Below are 10,677 nucleotides of genomic sequence, written 5' to 3' on the forward strand. Positions count from 1 at the left end.
ACATTTACTGTTTGTCTGAAGGAAAGTAACTGGGATCCACAGTTTAGATCACCATACTTGCTGGGTCACCTGCAAAGGTTGTCTTCCTTGGGGGAGTTATTTTTTTCTTGTAATTTCATCTCTGAAATCCAATTATCCTGAACTCTTTTCAAGTAGGCCTGTAAAAACCCAGGGATTATTTCAGGAGCGAAATAATCATTTCAGAAGTGAAATAATCCCTGAATTTATTTCAAAGGTGAAGCAGCACCCTGTTCCCATGTCTTCTGAAGTGGTCACATACCAGCATTGAGGAGTGAGCAGAGACAGAGGATCTACATGGCTATGTTGGTCTAGATTTTGGTCCCTTCCATAAACTACCTAGATTTAGACGTGAGGAGAAGCCTTCCTGAAGGTTTCTAGGTCATTATTTCTTCAAAGTCCGACAGCTGCTTCATCTGTTCAATTTGCATCGAATGCCTTCTGAGGAGCTTCTTTTTGCTTCTCAAGTCAACTCTCTTTGGTGAACTTGGAGCAACAGGAACCATAGATTTTAAGCCACTAGCAAGTGGGGAAGAAGGTTTGCTATTCGGTCTAATATCGGGGATGGGTGGGTTCAGATTCACATTTAAAGGTGGAAGAAAGCCAGGCCTAGTGTGAGTGATGCGGTCTAGCAGCAGAGTTCCAGAACCTCGTCTTTCTAGGAGATGCGGGGGTCTGCGACGCACAGAGCTGGGGGATGTGGTGGGCACGGATTCCAGGGACTCCCGAGAGCCATGGAAAAGAGACAAGTGGGAGCTGTTGAGCTTCTTTCTATCTAAGGGACCTTTGCCTGGCTCGAGGGAAATGGAGCTGGGTGAGTCAGCCCCTGGTTGTAACTCTAAGTCATAGAGGTCATTTTCCAGCCGTTTGAGGGATGCTGGCTCTTTGAGAGCAGAGGCTCCCGGTGGGCACATGCCACCTTTCTCTTGGTCAACAGAGAGAGCTCCTCTCCTGGCCAGACGAGGGTGGGGAGCCTGGCCTTTCTCATAGGCTGCTTTCCAGGATGCTGGTGCTGAAGAGGCCGGAACCTTCAGAGCCTGCTCTGGGACTGAGGGGAAGAGGGCAGGGTCTTTGCCATCAATGCTGTTGGTTCTGGAGAGGGGCCCCCTTTTAGGGAAAGACATGTCACTGAGGTTCCTGATGACCTCACTGTCTGTGCTGGCACTGTGGGTCTCATCCTGACGAGAGGAGGCTGCCAGCACAGACGGCGCAATCAGGCCCCAGGGTTCAGACTGGAGCCTCTTCAGTTGGGGCAAGCGGGCCCCCACTTTCCTGGTGGGAAGGTTGCTGACTTTCCTAGTGGGAGACCCAGGCTCACTGAGAATCTTAGAGGTGTTACAGCCACTTGGGTGTCCTGTTTGGAGGCCGAAGAAGTCATCCTCTTTTTCATTTGGTGGAGAGCTCAGGCCTGGAGCCTTCAGTTCAATGTCAGAAGGAGATGCACACAGTGGAGGTGACTGTCGGTCTTCCACCTTGGGTGAAGGAGGGACATTAAGATACTGTTTAGTGGTTTTGGTGCCGGAAGATGATTTATCCGTTGTGATAATAATCACTTCCTTCCCTTTGGCTTTGCAGGCATCAATGAGATGTTTCAATGCGTCCTTGTCATCTGCATTTATTGCATAAACCAGAGCCGAAGCCCCACTGCGATCCTCAAGGCTGGGGTCAGCTCCATTTTCCAGTAGTAGGGAGACCACTTCTCCCCCGGCTCTTCTGATGCAAGCGTGGATGAGAGCAGTCTTTCCAGACTTATCCTGGATATTAGGGTCTGCCCTGTTGTCCAACAAGTACTTCACCATCTTGGACTTGCTGATACTTTGCTGATCCACATGTTTGGTGATACATGCCACCATGAGAGCCGTTTCGCCTTTGTCATTGCTCTCATTGATATAAGCTCCCCCTTCCAGGAGGAGTCTGGTCAGCCGCAGCCTGCCCAGCCACACAGCCTTCAGAAGGGAGTTTCCATCAGTCCTCAACTCCGTGTCATCATCCATCATATTGGCTTAGAATCTCCAGCCACCAGGGCAGTCAGACCTAGCAAGGGAAGAAGAGGGGGAAACGTTAGGTATTCTATTGCTGATGTGTGCAGCATGGCTGTGACAGGGTCAGGTACAGTGAGATCCTAGCCTGTCCCCAAGCTGTGTCAGCTTGGCTCAGTTGTCTGAGGTGTCTGAGTGATTTCTTTATCTATAATTGGGGCTAGGAGTAGTAGTGACCTACCTCAATCATCATGAAGATTGCTTGTGATGGTGTGTGTAAAACACTTAAGCACATGAAAATCTGTTAACATAATGCCTAACATGGACTAACTATTTTGCAAATGCAAAATTTTGTTTTTAATGTTTTATTAGTGCATCATAATGATACATAATAGTGGGATTCATTGTGACATATTCATGTGTGCACATAATTCACTCCAATTAATTCCCCAGTATTTCCCCTTTCCCTCCCTGCCTTTCCTTCTCTCCCCATCCTCTATTCTGGTCTTTTCAATTTTTATTTATATGTGTATTTTTTGATTGGTACTTTATAATTATACATAAAAGTAGGATTCATTGTGTTATATTCACTCATGCATATAGCATAATTTGGTTAATTTTATTCTTCAGTTTTCCTTTTCCTCTCTCCTCCCTTCTCCTTGATGCTTTACTTCTCCAATATTGATCTCTCTTCTATTTTCATGATATTCCCCTTTTTCTTTTATTCCTTTTTCTCCTATAGGTTTTGCTTATGAAGGAAAACATTTGACCCTTGACTTTCTGAGTTTGGCTAATTTCATTTAGCATGATGTTCCCAAGTTCCATCCATTTATTCACAAAGGATATAATTTTAGTCCTCTTTGTTCCTTTGTGTGTGTGTGTGTGTGTGTGTGTGTGTGTATCACATTTAAAAAATTAATTTATCTGTTAATTGACACCGAGGCTGATTCCTGTAACTTTGCTATGGTGAATTGTGTTGCTATAAACATCAGAATGCATGTTATCACTACAGTCTGCTGATTTCAGTTCTTTGGGAAAAATACTGAGGAGTGGAATAGCTGGATCATGTGGTTTCATTCCTAACCTTCTGAGGAATCTTCATACTGATTTCTAGAGTGGTTGTACCAATTTATAGTATTACCAATAACATATACATGTACCTTTCCCCTTGCATCCTCTCCAGCATTTATCATTATGTATATTCTTAATAGTTGCCATTCTAACTGGAGTGAGATGAAACCACAGTGTGGTTTTAATTTGCATTTTCCTGATTCAAATGCAAGGCATTGTTGTATTGAGTGCACAATACTTATCACAGATGTAGAAATTTAAGTTCCTAAAAGAAGTGTTTGTGTCTACCTTGTTTACTGCTTATTTCAGCATTTGGCAATGATTCATACATGGTGAATGAGTTACCTCATCAATAATTGTTTAATTCATTCTTGGTGTAATAAAAAGACTAGTAAGAAACATGCCAAGTTATTCCTTATTCTGGGTCATGGGGCTTAATAGGGTTTAATTTCCTTCTTTTTTACTGTATTCCTAAAATAAATCAGTACTACTGTTTTAATAGAGGGAAAATAGGTGTGTGTGTATGTGTGTGTGTGTGTGTTGTGATTTAAATGTGAGGTGTCCCACAAAAGCTCCTGTGTTAGACATTGCAAGGAAATTTAGAGGTGAAAGGACTGGGTTATGAGAGTCTTAACTTTATTAAGTGCATTAATCCCTTGATAGGGATTAACTGGATGGTAATTGTAGGCACATAGGCTGTGGCTGGAGGAGGTGAGTCCCTGGGGGCGTGTTTTTAGGGTATATATATTGTCCTTATTGAGTGAAGTCTCTCTTTCTGATTCCTGGGGCCATGTCCTGAGCTGCTTTCCTCTGCCATGATGTTCTGCCTCAGCTCGTGCCCTGAGGAAGGGAGATGGCTGTTGATGAACTGAGATCTCTGAAACTTCCTCCTCCAAAATTGTTCTTGTCAGGTCTTTTGGTCAAAGCAGTGAAAAAGCTGACTAAAACGTGTGTGTGTGTGTGTGTGTGTGTGTGTGTGTGTGTGTGTGTGTACACAAATCAGTCTAGTCACCTCTTTTCAGGCTGAGTCCCCACTCTTCCAGCAGATGTCAGAATTCTCCTACTCTTCATTCAGAAGAGTTCTAACAATGCAATGCTATATCCTCCCTCTGATTGAAGTGAAAGGGGGCAGAGGACAGAGAAGAGGATTACACTTTTGCTCACAAATATGAGGAAATAAAGCTCAAACCTGAGCTTCCTCTGCTGGGGTTTGTCAAACTCAAGTTCTGTGTTTTGTTCTCCATGTGTGAGTTAGCTAGTCCTGGGCTCAGAACCTCAAAACCTCCACACCATGTGTTGTTGAGGCCTTTCACAGATAAGGAGTAACAGGCAGCCTGGCCAGGCCATGGGAATCATACCTGTGGGCGTCTCTGCCAGCAAAGCCTCTATTGTGGATGTCCTGAGCCTCCAGCGCCTGCTGAGCAGATGACCTGTGTGGTCTACTGGCCACAATTCTTGAGTTCCTTCCTCATCTGATCCACGTCATTTTTTTCTTACTGAACTATCCTGAGCAGTTACTTATCAATTTATATTTCTCTATTAAAATGGACAGAAAAGCTTCTCTTAATTGAAGTTGAGAAATAGATTTATTTCCTTTCAAAAAAATGAATCTATGAATAGATATATTCTATAAAAAAACACACTTAAGAATTTAAAGAGGAAAAGGTCTCCTTCACCCACACCTACCCCTTCTTGAAGCCACTCTCCATAAGTAACAAGGTTTACAGTCTAATCTGTATCTTTCGGCTTCAGATCAATTTCTGCTTTTTCTGAATCTGATCTTGTTGCAAATGTGACTATGTGTTTCTGCCGTATTTTCTACAAAAAATGCTACCACATATTATTTAAGATATTGATAACAGGTCTCTGCTTCTGTCTCTCCATTTCCTTCCTTCCTTCTCCTTCAATCTCCCACCAATCTTCCCCTATGTGTGCATGAGGGGAAGATCCCTGTCACTCCTCAGTGGTTATACTTATGGTTGTTATGTTCAGAGTCTTATGCTCTGATAAGCTTCTCAGTCTCCACGCTCTGGAGATCTGAAGAATTACCAAGGACTAGCTAAATGAAAGGGAATGTCCCATGAAGATATGCTTCTCTCCATTCCATCAATGTCCTTTCCCCGGGTCACCTCTTCAGCATCAACCCCTGAAACTCTGGTCCTTATTACACTCTACCTACCTTGAAATCTCATTATTTCTCAAACATACCACTTTTTTTCCCTCTTGGCACTGTTCATGTTTCTAGATATAAGGCCTCCCTGATCTTCTTTAATTATTCATCCTCCTCCAAACTTCAGCTCAAATGTTACTTCCTTTGTAATCAAGAGGAAAATCACTCAAAATCCAAAAGGGAGAGTTGAGTAAAATTACAATGACTCATATTCAGACTATATAAAGAACTCCTACAAATCGCTTCCTCCAAAAGAAGATATATAAAATGACCAATAAGCACATAAAAAGATATCCAGCCTCATTAGTACTCAAGGAAAAGCCAACTAAAGCACAATGAGAAACCACCACATCCTCACCAGAGTGGCTACAATTAGACAGACACACAAGCCAAGAATGGATGAAGTTGGGGAGCAACAAGCACCTGCTGGGAAACTTGATAGCACTAGATTGAACTAAAGCCACACTCCGACAAGATGTTCCATGCCTAGGTTTTTACCCATGGTCAGTTTTAAAACTGACCACGAAGTCCTCCTATCCTGGCATATATTCAAGGAGTTGGCCCTATGATTTGCTTTGATCAAGAAAATGAGGCAAAAGTAATTTTGTGTAAATTTGAGGCAAAGCCTCTGTAGACCCTACAGCTTCCAAGTTTGCTCTCTTGGAATCCAGCTGTTCTGTGAGGAAGTCAAGATTTACCACAAAAAGGGGCACATAGAGCTTTAGCTGATGGTCCAGGTAGCTACCAGAATGTGGTGAGACCATCTCGGACCATCTAGCCCCAGCTAGATGACTGATTGAGTGAACCCAGATGAAACCAGCAGAAAAAAATATCCAGAGCCTGGCCCAGACTGCAAAAATATGCAAAAAAAAAATGGTTATTGTTTTAAGTCACTCATTTGGGGATGGCCCAGTCACAGTAATAGATTAGTAATTAATGCATGCACCAAAAGACTGGCTGCATTATTCAAAAGACAAAAACTAGAAACAACTCATTAAGAAGAACCTAGATACAGAAAATATAGCATGTGCATACCCTAGAATACTGCACTGTCTTTGTTTCTCTCTCTTTCTCTCTTACATACATGTGCCCATCCCCCCCACACACCCACACCACACTGAAAGTAGAAACCAGATGCTGTGTCCCCTGTGTTTCTTAATACTTTGCAACTCCCTTTATTGGAGAATCGAACTTGTTAATCATCTGGGTCGGCCTGTCCACAGAATTCTGAGCTCTTGAGGTAGAAGTACCACCTTTTCTTCTCTGTCGGCTATGTGGTAAGTGAAAAGTAGGATAAAGAAATGATGGAGAAATGGAAGAAGAGGAAAAGGGAAGGGAGGTGGGAAGGAGGATGGATGGGTAATTGGATTACCTTTTATGTTGTGTGTGGTACAAATTGCATACCTCTAGTCCACCTCAAAGTCAAGGGAGGGAGGCAAGGAGGAAAAAAGAGAAAAGGAGGAAAGAAAAAAAAAGTATATCTAGGAGACTGCTTGTCCCCCTTTGCTTGGAATCAGTGCCCTTGTCCCTAATCAACTCTCCACAAGCACCTAAAGAATGGGGCAAACTGAGGGCAAAACATCCATGTTCTGTTTTTGTCTTATTTTTTGTTTTCATTTATTTTTCATTTATTTATTGTAATCTGGAATGTGGAGCCCACCCTTAGACACAACATTCTGTGCTTACCGAGCTGCTCTGCTGGCTATCACCAGTTTTTCACAGTGGACCTCTCAGCTGAAATTCCTTAAACTATGAAAATGCAAGAGCTTTGTTTGAGGACAGAATCAGGTTCCGTATCTCACTCTTATAGCCCAGATAAAATGTGCTGGGCTAACATTAACTGTCGGCACGCTGCATTTAACTTACACTTGTCATTTCAAGAATTAAATTAAAATTAAATTAAAATTTCAAGTTTAAAAGACTGCAGTTGACATGGTTGGTTGACAACAACCTTACAAATTACACCAGATTCAACCCATGCATCATGATGGATTCGCATAGCCTCACCAAATGCCTCCCTCTCTGGGTGTTGGCCACTTGCCTGGCTTGCTTTCTTAGTGAGCCCCATACCTTTCCTCTAGTCTTAAATCCAGGTGCCTGGCACCTGGTTTCAACCAACCAGGATAAATTGACTCTGGCCTGATTTTGTATAGCAGTTGCCTAGAGAGAACAGGTCACTCAATCAAGAATGTGGGAGAGTTAACTCTATGTAGAACAAATGTTAGCAAATAGGAAATAGGTGATAGAGGAAGAGATGTTTGGAAAACTCATCTCCCTTTCTTTGCCCAATAGCCTCTTCTAAGATGTAATGTGACTTCCCCAGGACTCCCCATGAAGCTGAGGCTAGCTCTTCCTTGCCTCATTTTCATTTCCCTTCATTCTTACTTCCCAGTGTTTTATAACCCAGCAAAGAGTTAATTTGTATGCTTTTGCCTTAGACTAATGCCAAGTGCTCCACTAACCATAAAATCCCCTTTCAAGAAGTTTTCTTTCCATTTCACAGATGGGAAAACCAAAGCCAAGTGTGAAGAAGCCTAGAGAGAAACCAAATGCCTGTGGTCCTTCAGTGATCAGGGCTGACTGTGTGGAGGTTTCCTGTCAGCTCACGGTGACCCCTTAAATTGTGTATCTATCCCCCTAGAGAGTGCTCCTCTCAGACTTGCATAGCCACATCTACTTCCTCCCTCTCTAGAGAATACCTAATATTCTTGCTTTCAGCTATTTGACCTGCTCCATGTGCACAGTGGCTCAACCTTTGGTGGAACTTGAAATTGGGGCTAAAAATACCAGTCATCTGGGCTGTTTGTAGGAACTGATGTACTGGGCACTCCAGATGTTAGGCTGCCTTGTGAGTTAGCCACATGTGTAGAGGGAGAAGAATAAAAGCAAGTGGCCTGAAAAGCTGAGTTGGAGAGAGAGAGCTTCTCCCCGCCACCCCTCCTGAGTTTTAACTGCCTTCAGAGTCCAAGAACATTCTGGAATTCTTTCAATAAATTAGCATATTTTTGCTTCTGATAGCTCAAATTAATTTCTGTGACTTATAATCAAGTAAGTCCTGACTAAAACACTAGCATTACTTGCTCATCCATCCATTTATTATTGCATCATCAAACATAAATCATCTATCTATGTCATGCCAGGATAAAGAGTTATATAAAATGCAGGAACAGCTGCCAAGGTATTTACAATCTAGAGGTAAGCCAGATGTATATTTTAATAATAATAAATATTTATGATATGCTTACCATGCTCCAAGCAATGTGCTGAATACTCTACATGCATTATGTCATTTAATTCTTTTTTTTTAAAGAGAGAGAGAGAGAGAGAGAGAGAGAGAGAGAGAGAGAATTTTTTAATATTTATTTTTTAGTTATCGGCGGACACAACATCTTTGTTTGTATGTGGTGCTGAGGATCGAACCCGGGCCGCACGAATGCCAGGCGAGCGCGCTACCGCTTGAGCCACATCCCCAGCCCCTATGTCATCGAATTCTTACAGTGATACTGTGAGATGAATACTATTATCCTGACTTTGTGAAAAAATAAAACTGAGTCTCAGGGAGATAAAGTCACTCACCCCAAAATAACCAGACAGTATGTTGAGGAGCTGGAATTCAAATCCAGACTCAGTCCAAAGTCCATGTTCTAACCCTTACATGAAATAAGTACAGTACAACATAGTAAGTCCCAGAATGGAGGACAAACATGCAGCAGAAAGATAATGAGTGCCACGAGGACCTAGAGGTGCAGATTAGAAAAGGATTCATAAGGAGAAGACAATTGAGCTAGGTCTTCAAAAAGGAGCAGAAATTTGTTGAATCAAAAAGGCTAAGGAATTACCCTTAGGGGTAACTATAAATTACAAGACAGAAGGTAGCAGAGCAAATATTTTGTGAACTTCATAGTTCAGGGTGGTGTTGGAAAGAGTGGGGAGTGCATTGGTAGAACAAGAAAATATGGGGACGTCTACAGAGATCAAATTCAAGGTTCTTTGTAGCCTTGTCCCAAAGGTTTGATGTTCATTATGTGGAAGTGGGGAACCAGTCAAGAGTTATAAGGAAGAGGGTGATATGATCATTGCCTATAGTGTGAGAAATGGACTGAGAGGATGGGAGCCCACCCAAGAGCCTCTAGGAGATGAAGAAGATCAGAACTGCCACAGTAAGGATGCAGAAGAAGAATCAAGCTGGACAGATGTTTGCAAGGTAGAATTGAATAGTCATCCATTAGATGTGAGGGTAAACCAAAATCTAATGTCCTTTAACTTGAGCATTTATCTTCAATCATGAATCACAGAGAATAAATGGTAAGGAAACCTAATGCTGGAAAGAGTAGATGCCTTCCAGAAGGAAAAGAAAATCATTGAAAAGAGTTGGCATAACACCAGGATACTGAAATCCCAACTTGGGTTGTTCTAGCCACCATGTTTTTTTCTTAAAAACTTGGTGACCACTTTTTCATGTATTTCAGAAAAGTAAACTGAGAAATGGACAGAGTTTGCCTGATTCCTTCCTTGTCATGCTCTCAGGGCTGTTTTCTGTTTTACCTCACCTCTACTGTAATGGCAGCTAAAATAATATTCAATAGCACAGGGTCTACAGAAGAAATGCTGAAGACTGAATATTACCAACATCCGGAGAGTCAAATGATGCCTTTTCTAATAGAGGGAGTATGTGGATGCCAACTTTATCCTCAAGTCCTCTGATTATTTTATTCTCTGAAAAGCTATGGAAGTCCTAAACTTTTTTTAAACTGAGAGAAGCAATTTTGTTCAAGCTTCATGAATTTAAAAATAGAAATTACAGGCAGAGATTAAACATTTTAATCTCTCTGAATCCAAGGTCTTTCATTCCCATGCCAGTCTAGTTCTTTGGCCTGGATCTTAAGCCAAGGATGCAAATTAGACCTGAAAGTCAATGTGGCCCACAGTCAGATATTGTTTAACTGGCACACTATTTAAAATTTTTTTTAAATTTAAATGTGTTAAGATGAATTATTTATTGTTCAGTTTGAAAAGGCCTTGCCATTCTCTGTAGTCTTACAACTGACCTGATTCACACATTCCAGTTACTTTTTGGCCTATGTATGGATGCAGTTTTACATATAAAAGCAAAATACAAGAACATAGTCATGTTGCTGTGGTTTTTGTACTTTCTGTCACTTCCTAGCTGCTCACCTCTTCAGTTTGCTTGAAAACTGAAATAACCTTATGAGTATAGAAGCCTTTCTGTAAACTTTAATGTACAGTATGTTCAAGTTAGCCATTTTTAATTATGTAATTAACAATTGCCTCAGTAAAGAAATAATGTCATTCACTTTGTCACTCCTCTCTTAAATCACACTGACATTAGGTTTCCAGTTAAACTTCCCTTGTTTGGTTCAGTGGCAGATTTTTCAGAGGTTTGAGAGACGTGTTGTGCAGAAGAGAAGGGCCTGCAGA

At 41.7% G+C, this 10,677-nt stretch overlaps 1 protein-coding gene across 1 annotated transcript; it reads right to left on the minus strand.

Moving 5' to 3' along the window:
• Window positions 1–395: 395 nt before the first annotated feature.
• ANKRD34C (ankyrin repeat domain 34C) lies at window positions 396–2,015 on the minus strand (the record flags this gene model as incomplete). Its single annotated transcript, XM_081292784.1, has 1 exon — window positions 396–2,015. One exon carries the CDS (start codon window positions 2,013–2,015, stop codon window positions 396–398), a length of 1,620 nt encoding a protein of 539 aa, XP_081148910.1.
• Between the last annotated feature and the right edge of the window lie 8,662 nt (window positions 2,016–10,677).

The sequence above is a fragment of the Spermophilus citellus genome (genome assembly GCF_964194105.1).
Source record: "Spermophilus citellus genome assembly, chromosome: 4".
NCBI lineage: Eukaryota > Metazoa > Chordata > Mammalia > Rodentia > Sciuridae > Spermophilus > Spermophilus citellus.